Raw genomic sequence first — 14,760 nt, 5'->3', positions numbered from 1 at the left:
AGTCAACGTAACCATTTAAAAAGCAGCTTTATCCACGCTTGTACAGAGATTGCAATATTTTGATTGTCATATCTCCTGGTTGTGACCAATCTGAGACATAAACCATAGCATCATTAAGGCAGTTTCTTATATGTCTAAAGTTAAATTTCACAGTATTGACCAACTTCTTAACATTATTTTTAAAAGTCTGTTTAGAGTCCAATAACACACCCAGGTATGTATATTAAGAAATACTTTTTGTATTTAAATTCTGCCTTAATAAAGATGTCAGGAAAAGTTACATGATGTCTCCTTCTGGAGAAAGACATACCAACAGTTTAGTTCATATTTAAACTAAGACTTGACTGCTGCGAACTGCCATAGCTTCACTTAGTTTAGATGCAACTTCTTCTGCAGTTGTGGCATGTGTATATATAACAGTATCATCTGCATACATTTGTAAATCAACACCATGACACACATGAGGCAAGTAATTTATATATAAGCTAAAGAGTAAAGGCTCTAAGATGGATCCCTGTGGGACCCCCATTATGCTGTTGCCAGACAATAATACTTTCTGATTGATACTAACACACTGTATTCTGTCAGATAAACATTGTAGCCTCTCATAAGAGAATCGGTCAAAGGCTAATTGTGGCAGACATTAGGCTATCTATCAAACATTCATTCTATGATAAATTAAACCATGATCGAACAGCCTATTGCCTACCATGCAGATAACATTTTAGTAAATGTTTTAGTCTATCACCCAGAAATCAATGCTTTAATGATTTAATCTAAATTAAATGTGATGCTTAGGCTATAAAATCATCTTTAATTTGAAATACACAACAATGGTTAAAATTAAAATGTAGGACAACATGTATTTCTATACTCATCCATCAGCCAGTGCACATGTCATAATCTGTAGGCCCACTCTTAGAAAAACTTGGGGTTCTACATAGAACCTCTTGAGGATTTTTGCCAACAACAGCTAACAAAAGATAAGACAGGCAAGTCAAACTCAGAAATGACCTCTAACTAGCTACCTTTAATTTGTTTTAGCTGTTTTGCATTGACATTTATATCCATATTAACTATCCTACTGCATGAATTCGCCTGGTCAGAAAAATGACTAGCTCTCGTCCGACACCATTCACTCACTATGGCAGGGGGAGATCGAATTCCTATTTTGCAACATTATTGCCGAGGTCAGAGTGGCAAACAGCAAGGTTCATACAAACCTGGGCTGCTGCAAACTAAATGCTAGCTAATAAAATCATCCCACTGGGCAGACACTGGTTGAATCAATGATGTTTCCACTTCATCTCAATGAAATTGCGTTGTTGAATTGATGTCTGTGCCCAGTGAGATACACTTACTGTGGTTTTATAGCCTACGGAACCTTTTTTTCTGAGTGAGGTGTTGTGTATTTGTTTTTACTCCGGGAGGCCATCCCAGTTGAGAGATAGCATAGTAAAAAAAACACAACATGCTACTTTAAATATGGTAGTGCCTCAGCAGTTTTCCTCTTGTTATGTCAGTCACTGACAGTCAATCAATTAGCCCATGCCAGATAACATTTTATACATTTCTAGTTAAGTTAATCTAGCCAGCTATCTAAACCTTGTAGTAATCCTGGCCGAATTACTGACTGGGGACCCAGGGCATGGGCCCAGGGACCCCCATTGATTTTGTTAGTCACTCTCATTCAGATATCATATGCACATGGCATAAGTCATGGCAAAATATGTAGAACTGCATGCAAAATAGTATTAAAACTGCAACAATTTTACTCCAACCGTTGGCATAATGAGTAGATTGCATTAAACATGCTTTAAAACTGCAAAATGTTCTCCACGCCTTATAGCAAAATATGTAGAATTGCAGGAAACTTACTTTAAAGCTGGAAAAAGTTATTAGTCTTATAAACATAGAAACTTGGTTGCAGTTTCTATGATACAATGGTAAAAGTTTTTGATTTTGTTTTACTCTTGTGAATTCTATGGTTTTCACTAGATTACTTGTAGTTGTTTGTCTGTCATTTTTGTAATGACTTGGTGCTGCCTATCTTGGCCAGGTGCTCTTGAAAAAGAGATTTTAAATCTCAATGAGCACTTCCTGGTTAAATAAAGGTTAAACAAGTTTTAATACATATTTAATACTGGTAATCAGACTGTGTTGTTAGGGGTCAAGTTATATGGCTACCATTTGATTAATGTTTGAAGTGTCATTTTAGGATTACTTTTTTTTTAAAGATCCGAAAAAGCTATTGTTTACCTTATTGTTTAAATTATGTATATTTGTTCGGCCCGAGGCCCATCGCCTAGGCCCACCAAGCACAAAAGTTAGAGCACCCCTGCTATACATGCCCAAAAATTGTAGCACCCCTGCTATATGCCACGTTCATGTGCTAGTCAGAACTATGTATCTCGGAAATGTCCATGGGTGCATGGGTGCCCTACCGGGTGCCCTCCCGGTTGCACTCCCTGTCCATGGTGCTGAAACGCAGTGGCCTCCCTGTCCATGGTGCTGAAACGCGGTGGCCTCCCTGTCCATGGTGCTGAAACGCGTCTCCCGAATTCTATGAGGCCTACACATCATCATAATTGCCGTTGACTGCCTCTTGCCAGAGGGGTGCGGTGCAAGACGATTAGACAAAAGGTTAGGGTGGGACTATGTCACATACTGTGAACAACTAAGTGAAACCCGTTGCTTCTTTGTATTTTTTTTTAATTGTTTTTGCTGGTGTAAACGTATATTTTTTTCATTTTTACCTTTATTTAACTAGGCTAGTCAGTGAAGAACAAATTCTTATTTATACACCGGCCAAACCCGGACGACGCTAGGCCAATGGAGCGCCGACCAATGAGACTCCCAATAACGGCCAGTTGTGATACAGCCTAGATTCGAACCAGGGTGTCTGTAGTGACGCCTCTAGCGTTGAGATGCAGTGCCTTAGACCGCTGTGCCACTCGGGAGCCCTAAAGAAAAAAAGTGCATGCGTGCAGAAAAAAGCCAGTCTTCAGGCTGACTTCAGTTTGGAGATATTTTATGAAACATAAAACAACAGGTTATGCGGAGGATATTAGGCTATGTACGTTTTATTAGAGCTTGGAGGCATTCCAGAAAAATAGCTTTCGAAAATCATAATGCATTCTAACACAATGGAACCATTTTAATTTTAAATGATTAGGTTGTGTGATTGTAAATAAGTAGGCTACCATGACAAGCGGCGCCTCTCCACTCCAGTAAGCAGTAGAGTAGGCTACCACCCAATATCACCACCAGAGGTCATCCGTGGCATTCTCTGGGAGCCTACTGTGAAACGCATGCTTCCATGCAATTTCTTAATGTAAAATGTTTATTAACGTGAATACATGGTAAATAGACCTTCACTATAGTCATTCTGTGAACTTCATTTATGAAAGAGACAATGTTCCAGTGAAGAAAGTACAGTATTTGACTTCAATAAAACACATGCAACACAAATGCGAACGAACATAACTGACTTACAGACAAGCCATTTCTAGAGTATAAAATATATTCAGGATTCTTATTAATTTTAATACGAATATTGATAGCTGAGTGTTTCCAGTGAGTGAATGTTCTGTTCTTGCTGAACGAACGAGCAGTAAAGTTGGTGTGGCCCTGGCCGACGATATAGCCAACAATAATAGGCCTACTACACCAATAAAACAAAGATAGAGAAGAATCCATGAAATTGTGAAATTCAAGCTAAGAAGAACAAACCAAGATATATAAAGTTTTGAACGACAGTCATTGCAGAGACGACATCAAGAAAGTGGTCAAATCAAATTAGCACATTGTGGGGAGACGGGACAGAGTGTTTATGGGAAAGGGATGGAGCAGTGTGGGGTCCTCCTTGAGAGCTTTGCTAATTAAGGAGGAGGACAAGCTCTTAAATGCACTTATGTTTCTACGTAATTTAATGACCTCATCCGCTTTAGGGAAAACAGGAAAAACTCAGGCAAGAGGTGAATGGTCTACTCTATGGCAAGTTAGGCTATTAAGTCTGTTTTACGAAAAGGGCCTACTACAGGTGATAATAATAATAATATATATATTTGAATATGTTTTTCACAGGACCATACCTAGGCTATAGCAGAGCCTGTTAAATAAAAAATACGCCTAAAACCAGGGGATTTAATATAAACATCAAGAGGCAGAGTGGAGAAAAATATGCCAGAGATTAAACCAATCAAAATAGAAATTGTAGAGACTACTATCACCGTTGGAAGAAATATGCATAAAATAACCCTGTGATAAACTAACATTGATTAGTGATCATTGCGAATCAGTTCAAGACAAGCGTGTAGAAATACAGACTAATGTGGTAAATAGCAAGATAATATCATGTAACTGCTGCAGGAGAAATAGCCCACGTAGCCATAGCCTACTGTCAGTGCTGACACGAGCTCGCACCACGTTGTGTATCACTGCTGAACTGCTATGACAGATTCGATCATAAAGACTCAACAGCATAGAGGGATTGGAGTTCAAGAGAAAGAGAACCTTCTTTCAAATTATGGTTGACACAAACATTGAAATTGGGTCCCATCTGCTTTCATTTTTATATATAGATTACAAACGACACAAAAATCAAGAAGATACCATGTTACCAATATATAAAAGTGCTGAAGGTCTAAGGAAAAATAGTCAATGAATTTCGCCCGATTCAGTGGTTGATATCCAACATATTATATCATATTTTCTTAATTATTCAAAATGTTCGTCATGTTTATTGGAGCACAATTAACGTGTTATGACTGTTGCAAACGTACAAGTCAGTCAGAAAAGTCAATAAATTGATAATTAGGCTAAATCCTTTTAATCGTCCTACTTGCGAATTCACATTGCAGCAGCTGCCCCAGAACACACACGCTAAACAAAAATGCTGACTTCCGTACCCAGGCTGGCAGACTTTACCATGACAGCAGTTCATTCTTTGAAGAGGTACAAACTCGTGTTGCTTCCCCTCACAAAACATTGGGAGCGCCCCTTCATTTGCTCGGGGACCGTAGACCGCATCATTAGTGCTGATTACCGCTGACAACTTTATACACTGCTAAAAATACTTTTTCATGTGTGTCCCCTAGTTGCCCTGATTTTCAATAGAAACGGAAATATTCAGCCATTTTGTCCCCATGATTTGAAAGAAACGCAAGGCCCCCCCTTTCTTCCCCTCGCTTGCTTCCTCTCTCTTTTTATCCAAAACCCGAAACACTGCATTTATGTGTTGTTCCAGCTGAAAGACGTTTCGAGGAATACATCTTGTCTCTTTCACTGGCTACTGTAATTAATTGCAAATTGGATGAAAATCCAGGTGTTTGTCCAAAACCAGAACTCTGGAGCCATTGAAAAAACACTGGCCTATTTCTCATTTTCGTTGCTCATTTGGGCTGACATCCTGTTAGCGCGTATAAAGAGGGAACAGACAGTTTAACCTCAGGTGTATGCACGGTTTACCCTCGTCTTTACGTTCCAATAGAACATTATTTGGCATATATTCATCATAGGCAGGGATGTGTGCTAGTGGTAACCTTTTTAAATACTAGCCTAAACCGTAATGCAAAAAAACAACAATAACAAAAACACTTAAGGGCCTATCTATAGACGGTTAGGTCAAACCCTATTACAAAATAATAACGGCATCACGTCTGATCATAACATCAAACAACCACATGTTTCACAGCCATTGCGTTTTTTAGCCTACCGTAACATGGTCTGCTTCAAGCATTTCTGCCTATACCTCCTAAACACGTTAAGTGTTTAACTGAACCATTAATAACCAAATATAAATAACAGACTTTACTCAAATACCTGAAACATGAAATATGTTGTAAGCTATCAACCTTGCAGACTCTCATAAGAACATCGCCATAGGCCTAGTCGTGGCAGACATTAGGCTAGCTGACATTAATTATACGATAAAGGAAATATGGTTCAGATCAACGGTCGAACCTGTCACTTTTCATGCAGATTCAATTCTAGAAAATGTTTTAGCCTATCACCCAGAAATCGATGCCTATAGTCTATCTAAATTAAATGTAACAGGTTTTAAAATGATCTTTGATTTAAAATAATAAAATGGCCAATAGCTATTTTTATAGGCTACTACTCATCAGTCATCCAGAGCACAGTTCATATTCTGGTGTTGTGTATGGCTATTTGTTTTTACTCCGGGACTCGGAGATCATCCCGTTTTGTTTTACGGCCTTTCTCTGACCTCTCGCTGTCATGCCACATTACATGACGCGAGGCATGTTGGCAAATTACGCCGAGGACCTGTCAGGGCACTCACTATAAAGTGTGGCATTATAAAGAATAAAACTAATTTTCTTACTCAGAGTCCACACACATATCAAGATATTTGGTAGTTAAGCAGCCTACTTATTGACATGTCTAAATTCTCAGATATATAGACCACTCCATCAGGCCAAAGCAGAGGCACAACATAATACAGTAGGATGCACCACACCTGTCATAGGACGATATTTGAAATATTCTCTCACACATATATCATATTCTAAATATCGTCCCAAACCCCTAAAATATAATCTAAAGTATCATGCCAAATTAGGCGTTACTCGATAATAATATCAAGTAGGCTAATAATCGGGTAATACAATATCTGCAAACACCATTCTCAATATCTGTGAATAAAAATACTGATGTTTTGTTCTTTTGATCAACAATAATTTTATTAAGTTTCTTTAGGCTACTTTTTTGTCTTTTTACTGAAACACATGTTCACTAAAGCGCACATGCTCAACGGGTTCACCTGTGGACAAGGTAAACATAAAAACACCAAGCAAAAAAATATCAAATTATAATAGCGCCTATCATTTAAATAAGTAAATAAACATTATTTATACAACTTTAAAAGTAAAGTAAAAATATTACAGCGTCTTTTCAACATGAAATACCCACAGAAAATAGCAGGTTAGGCGCTCGAATGTCTTCTCCTTTTTTCCTTATTTTTTATTTATTTTGAGTTTCAACTTGAGGCATTGGTTTATTAGTCATCCCTAAAAAGGATCGTGAATATGAATATGTTTTTTCTTTACATTTTCTTTCAGCTGGCATTAGCTTCAGTCATCCATAGTGGAAAACGAAAAAAAAAAAATGAAAGTAGCCTATAGCTTTAAGACAGGGCATTCCGTTAGAACCCTCGTGTTTTGGCAGTCATCAAAGAAGAACAGTTTCTTTCAATTCAAACGCAGGCACTATGACTGTTTTTATGTTAGATTGTTTTTCAGCATCTCCTTCATTTTTATACTGTCAATTTATCCTCTTCCTCCTCTCGACTGCTTTGTGCGCCATTAGATGTCACATTCGCTGTCGCTGGAAGTGATAGAGATAGCCGAGGTGGCGGCTTTGCTCGACAAACTTGCCTCGGGGCTGGAGGCGGGACCGAGTCGATCGACGGTTCCATCATCATCAGCCAAAGACCGAACCGAGCCTTGGGACAACCCTTGCTGTAGCCTGGATAAAAGACAGACGTTGAGGGAAAACTGGAATTAACCACAATCCAATACGAATATGTTCTGTCAAAGTAATCCTTTATTGAAACATAGTTATTGCTGAGGCCTAGCAATCCGATGCACAAGTGCCAGGCTAGGAGCCCAACAATGCAATTTTATGCTAGTAAACACACAAACACAAGCAACACACAGTAACCCCAGCCCATTTTATGGATTGAGCACATTTTATAGATAGACAGACTAGCCTTGTAATTCTAATATCTTCTTAAAGGAAACAATTCAGATGTATTCAATACACCTGCTACCTTCATGAGTTGATCAACACAAATTTCATTATACATGATTGAACAAATAATAACGTATGGCTCCTGTGTTTCTGTCTTTCATTAAGCAACATCCATAATACAAAATGTTTCAGACATATTGCATGTTTGTGTTAAATTAGGTTTAAAGACTTGGGCCTACACAGACAGCTGTCAATACATGCAAAATGCATTGTGGAAAAAGACAGATAATCTGAACGGAATTATTGAGACATTGACCTATAGCCCTATATGCTTAAGCTGTTTTGCTACTGGGAAGGATATAGGCTACCATAGATAATGGTCAATTTGGGAAACTCTGTGATTGTATTTACACTGTAAATACACATTACTGGCAAATCTATATAGTCAACTTTGCAATGAAAATGACAAGGGCAAGTCTCATAGTGGAGTTTGTCATACATTTTACTTCATTTCAATAGGCTACAGCGTTTATGGTGTCATTTCCGTAAATATTATTTATGAACAAAGGTAACTGAACTATAGGGTAGCCTATTGATATATTATAGACAGCTCTATTTCAATGTTTACTCGAAACAACATAACTTAATTCAAATAATTCGATTAAAAATTTTGCCCGAATAATTGCTCGCATTGAAACAAATGCAAGTGCATAGGCTGACTGCGATTAATTCGCAATGCAGGGTTGTTTTTGTTAAAAAGATTACAATAAATGTTGAAACAACTTCAGACCATCTTTGATAAAATACAAAGGTAAGCTACAGACTGCAGCATACATACCTATTTTTCGCAGCCGCCGCTCTATCCCTTTGTCTACGATTTTTGAACCAGTTTCCGACTTGTGTGGGAGTAAGTCCAGTAGCCTGTGCGAGCTCCCTTTTTTTGCTCGGGTTCGGGTAAGGGTCCTGCAAGTACCATTCGCGTAGCAAATGTCGGGTTCTCTCCTTGAAGCAGTGGGTCTTTTGCTCTCCGTCCCATATCGTTCTGGGCAGAGGGAACTTCTTCCGCACCCTGTATTTGTCCACAGGCCCTAGCGGGCGGCCCCGCAGCTTCTCTGCCTCTTGGTAATGCGCCTCCAGCCACAGGGCCTGTAGTTTAGTGTGAGACTCTTTGGTGAACTTGTGGTTCTCCAGGATGTGGTAAAGTTCTCGGAAATTCCCGGTGTGGTAGGCCACGATTGCCCGCGCCCTAAGCACCGACTCATTCTTGTTGAGGACTTCGCAGGCTGCCGGGGCAACGGGCAGAGACCAGAGGAAGCGACCTAGGCGCTCAATGTCCCCGCTCTCTTCCAGGGTCTCGCAAACCCCCGCAACCTGCTGGGGGCTAAAATTTAAGATAGGCAGCTGAAACATGGAGGCTTCTCGTTTCCTCTCCGTCTCTCTCTATCACACGCTCCCCTCTCGCGCTTATCCTCTCTCCCTCTCGCTCTCTCAGGCAAAAAGGCAATCCTAAAGTGAACAGATCAACGGTTAAAAACACTGAGGAACTATGCCCTCTGACTGGCTACTGCAGCGATCGGCTGGTGAACTTCGTAGGTTGAAAGTACAAGAGGTATAAAAAAACTAAAACCGAGATACATTTTGAACAGGGAAAAGACAGTCAGCCCCTCTGCTGATTTTCTATTGGACTTGGCAGATTGGTTTCGTGGTTGCCATGGATGCCCGTCAGTAACTGTCAAGTTTACCAATCACGCGGAAAGGGCCACTAAGGGATTTCAGCACCTCCCAGTGCTCGACAGCGCCTTAGAATGTAAACATTTTGACCTTAGCTTTTTGTCTTCAAACCTTTAATTGGATTCCATGTTTTCCTACATCCTCTACTTTGTAAGTCATAGCTGTGAAGAAGAAAAGCGACGAGCCAAATAAAACGCAATACATTTAACAAACGCTTACCTCTCATTGGAAAATAACATCCAAGCAGCAGGCATGACAGATATTATCATAAAGCATACCGTTTTTTAAATTCTGAAAATGACGAATAAAAACAACAGAGAACGAATGTTCTGAGACTACAATAGCAATGCATCCTCTTGAATGGTGCTGTGGTTAATGCAGACTGAAAATCTAGCCCATTCATCCACGCTCTAGAATTGTTCGATTCATTTGATAATCAGAAATATGGCTTTATTATGCGATGTTCAGTCTAGGTTTTTATGCAAAAACAATTTGATTGATTCACTTCAAATTCGGTCCTACTGATAACGTACATTGATCGACACATAATAGTCTTTATTTGATACGCTGTCACATTTTATTCACATCTGTTTCGTCTAATAAAATCCCTGCTGCTACATTGGTTTCTTATTTACACAGTGCACACTACCCATCAACGAGACGTGATTTACTAAACACTGCAGGAAAAAAACGGAATGTGTTTGCGTATAAAACTGTCGTGTCACTGCCGGGCTACTCGGGTTTAGTATCAGATACACTACGTTTTGTGCACGGGATGATTTAGTAAATAAGAAGGCGGATAGATAGCGCAGATGGTTTTAAGTGTCGGGTCAGATTATTTCGTGGCTGACTACAGTGGTAAAATTCATTCTGACGGAAAACACACACAGAGAGGGAGAGAGAGAGAGAGAGAGATCCCTTCGGGCTTTTTTTGCATGAATTATGGGAGGCTCATAGAGCGCGTTTATGAAACTGTCTTCATTCTGCGCGTGAAGCTGTTCATTCTCATACTGCATGCCATAGCTTCTCCATCATTCACAGACATACCTCCAAAATGTTTTGTTTTTTTTGCAGAATTTTGCAGAATGGACATAGTTTAAATATATTTCGAATTTTCAAACATCTATACATGTTTTATCGTAGTATCGTAATAGTAATCAAACACAGAAGTTGGTTTGAATAAAGAAAGCATTAGCACATTTGTCATCAAGTAGGCATTTAGCCTATACTATCAGTGTGCTGTTGCAAAGTAACCAGATATACATACTCTAGAGGCTATATGAGAGCAGTAGACGGATTAAGACGATTAAAGGGGTCACTATTCATGAACCCACATAGGTATAGTAAATATAGTAAATATAAGACTCACTCTCAAGACTGGTTGGTACTAGAGGTTCCACGGGTCTCCTCAGAGTTAGTAAAAACTGATTTCAGTCCCTATGCCCCTCAGTCCTGGAATGACCTACCTTTCACTCTAAAACTTGATTCATTGGCCCAGAAATGTGAATTTAGCTCTCTGATTTAAAAAAAACGTGACCAATGAAAACTGCACCTGTTTTGATTGACTGAATATATTAGTTTCTACTGCCCTTTTTAATGTAATGTAATTTACTTGTAGTGATCATGCTTAAATGTGTTGCTCACATTGCTTGAACTGTTTTTCTCAAGGCACCATTGGAAACGAGACCATGGTATCAATGGGTTCCTTTCGTTAAATACAGGTTAATTATACAAATAAAAAAATAGGCTAATTATCGGTGAATAAGCCTAACTATAGGGCCTCCAGATAGGGCACAGTCGATGGAAAACAGTAGGCCTTATTGTGAAGATGAGTGACAGGGTGCTGGTTTGAAATATTTAGATGCCTTTAAATATTTCATCTTGTAGGCCTATTCTAACCTACATTTACAAGGACACTTGAGTGCATGAATAAAAGATGGGGACATTTTGGATATCATAAACGGAGGTCTGTCAATAAACAATTACGCAGACAATGGAACAGCGCGCATACTTAGGCCTTCCGGTAGCCTAAGCCATATGTCCAAGCTTACAGTAAGCCTGCCTATATGGCGGTGTAAATGTTGATTTCATATGGAAACATAGTAATTAACAACATGCTGTTACTCTTTTACTTAGCTTAGACATAACCTATATATCAAGTGATAAGACTGCATTCACGTTTTTAGAAATTCAAAAAAAAAACATACATTTCTTGAGGGACTAATAGACACATAGGCTAAGCTAAAACCAAAATACTGTAACTAATTGAAATAAAACAATCAATATACCACGTATATGGTTCTGTTTCGGTCTATGGGTAAGGTTTTGTTAAGTATAAGCTTATATGCTTAAAACCACATTTTCGTATAATGTTTAATGTGCGCATTTTACATTATTTTAATAGGTATAGGCCTTTAATTGGATAACAAAGGCAAAATATGAAATAATAAATATTTTTCGATGATTGACACAAAAATAATAAATTAAGCTACATTGCCAGTCAAAGTATGGAATACTTATTAATTGTAGAAAATACAGTTTGAGGTGGAGCTACAGTGAACATATTACAATTACACAACTGTGCCAAAAGACAGCATCCTGACACCGATATCCCCGGATGGAAATTCACCAACTCAACCACACACAGACAGTGGATTTCATACAACGACTTCGGTTCTGTCTAGTGCTTTGTTCGTCATAGACCACACAACCCCATCCACAACCAAACTCGACACTGTCTGTGAGCATGATTAGACAAACCAGGTCTGGTATTGAAGCGGGCACATTTTCATTGTTAGATGGGATACCGTCCATTCTATTTGTCTAAAAATTTCAATGTACTGCATAACAAAAATCACACACACACACACACACACACACACACACACACACACACACACACACACACACACACACACACACACACACACACACACACACACACACACACACACACACACACACACACACACACACACACACACACACACACACATATTCATTGAGAGAACAATTGTGTCTCAAAGTCATAAATGGGACAGGGACAGGCCAGCATCTTTGTACCATAAACTGGATAAACCCGAATTAGAAGGTAATATGATAGACTGTGTGTGTGTGTGAGAGTTTTGTTAAGCAGTACATTGGAATTGTTTTATGCTTATGGAATCACGTAGTAACCAAAATAGTGTTAAACAAATCAAAATATATTTTATATTTGAGATTCTTCAAAGTAGCCACCCTTTGCCTTGATGACAGCTTGCACACTCTTGGTATTCTATCAACCAGCTTAACCTGGAATGCTTTTCCAACAGTCTTGATGAAATAGCCCCATCACAGCCTGGAGGTGTGTTGGGTCATTGCACTTGAATAAACGTTCAAAGTTCTTGAAATTTTCCAGATTGACTGACCTTCATGTCTTAAAGTAATGATGGACTGTCATTTCTCTTTGCTTATTTGAGCTGTTCTTGCCAGAATATGGACTTGGTCTTTTACCAAATCTGTGTTCAAATACTCATACTTACTGCACTAAGTGTACTATTTGTGAAGTAAATTGAGTATGTAGTATGTTTATTGGTCATAGTATATATATGGTTAGTATGCCAAAAGTTCCCGGATGTCGTACTAAATTAGTCAAAATACGAAGTATACAAGCAGTGGACACTATTTCCGTGCTTTTAGGACCCATAATGCAATTCTTAAGAAAATGGGCTTCACAACATTTTCAGATTTAAGAAAATGGCAGAAAATATGCAGCAGAAGTCCAACGACAGCAGATACAAATTCATTGCTTTAACTAATTATGACAAATGTTAAGAACATTTTAAGCAATGTAATAAAGTAATGACTTCCAAAAAGTTACGTTACACGTTCTGTTGGCTGACAATTTGCTAGCTATGCTATCCATACAAAACGCATAGCATTACAGCAGTATGTACCGGTATGTTAGCTATTGTTCGTTACCTAACGTTAGTTGGTTACTATTACATCGAACTTGCCAGGCAGTATATTAAGTATAATCTAACTAACTACTCAAAGTTTATTGACTTGATTATTCACGTCCTTTTTAGCTAAGTGGTATAGTCAATGTGCGTTCTCAATGGATATTGTTCATTCTGTCTATCTACTCTGATTTCAGAGATCTCTCCTCTGAGTGTGGCAGAGCGCAAAATAACTTGAATTTATGAACACTCAACACGGGTAAGTAAACGTTGGCAAAAAAAGCGTAATTAAATTGTTGCCAGCAGCAGAGAAACAGTCATCAACGCTCTGGTTAACATGAAAACAGCTTAACCAGCTCTGCTAGGGTGAGTAAAATGGTCAGAGTGAGGTGTTCTGTCATTTGTGTCTGGAAGTAGCTAGCAAGCTAGCCAACGTTAGCCAGTTAGCTTGGGTGCTTGACTGCCGTTGTGAGGTAAGAACACTCAGATCAACCCCACTCCTCAGCTAGAGCGTCCAGTGGTTGCGCCGAGATCATAATGTCCTGAATTCACGAACGGACAATCTGACAATGCTCTGGATTTACGAAAACCGAGAGCGCACTCTGAGGGCACTCCAGATTGAATTTACAAACACACCCAAAATCGTAAAATGTCTATCTAGTCATTTGTTATGCTAACAAGCTAGGAAGAGATTTTATAGCAACAGCATCAACTTCCGGGAAATAGGCGAAGCGTTAGTACGCTCAACTGAAAGGATACCATTCGTTTACAGTATACTAAAATGAACTAATAGTATATAATACGCAGAATGTACTCATTAAGTATGGAGCATACAGTATGTTAATATGGGTATTCAAACTCAGATAAAATAGGGCTCTCTTCTGTATACCACCCCTACCTTGTCACAACACAACTGATTGGCTCAAATGCATTAAGAAGGAAAGAAACAAAATCACACAAAAATTATCAATGGAAATCAAATGTATCAACCCATGGAGGTCTGGATTTGGAGTCACACTCAAAATTAGTGGAAAACCACACTACAGGCTGATCCAACTTTGATGTAATGTCCTTAAAACAAGTCAAAATGAGGCTCAGTAGTGTGTGTGGCCTCCACGTGCCTGTATAACCTCCCTACAACGCCTGGGCATGCTCCTGATGAGGTGGCGGATGGTCTCCTGAGGGATCTCCTCCCAGACCTGGATTAAAGCATCCGCTAACTCCTGGACAGTCTGTGGTGCAACGTGGCGTTGGTGGATGGAGCGAGACATGATGTCCCAGATGTGCTCAATTGGATTCAGGTCTGGGGAACGGGAGGGCCAGTCCATAGCATCAATGCCTTCCTCTTGCAGGAACTGCTGACACACTCCAGCCACAT

The 14,760-nt window shown here is 39.1% G+C and overlaps 1 protein-coding gene across 1 annotated transcript; it reads right to left on the bottom strand.

The window, feature by feature from the left end:
- Window positions 1–6,677: 6,677 nt before the first annotated feature.
- LOC110505621 (homeobox protein SIX6) lies at window positions 6,678–10,276 on the bottom strand. The gene is made up of 2 exons (XM_021584955.3): window positions 8,552–10,276; window positions 6,678–7,488 (listed from the first exon to the last, which is right to left on the bottom strand). Exons 1-2 carry the CDS (start codon window positions 9,121–9,123, stop codon window positions 7,326–7,328), a joined length of 735 nt encoding a protein of 244 aa, XP_021440630.1. The 5' UTR covers window positions 9,124–10,276; the 3' UTR covers window positions 6,678–7,325.
- Between the last annotated feature and the right edge of the window lie 4,484 nt (window positions 10,277–14,760).

The sequence above is a fragment of the Oncorhynchus mykiss genome, chromosome 25 (genome assembly GCF_057628025.1).
Source record: "Oncorhynchus mykiss isolate SJ-2025 chromosome 25, ASM5762802v1, whole genome shotgun sequence".
Lineage (NCBI taxonomy): Eukaryota > Metazoa > Chordata > Actinopteri > Salmoniformes > Salmonidae > Oncorhynchus > Oncorhynchus mykiss.
Note: the sequence above shows the minus strand (reverse complement) of the source record. Positions and strands in the feature narration are given on the sequence as shown.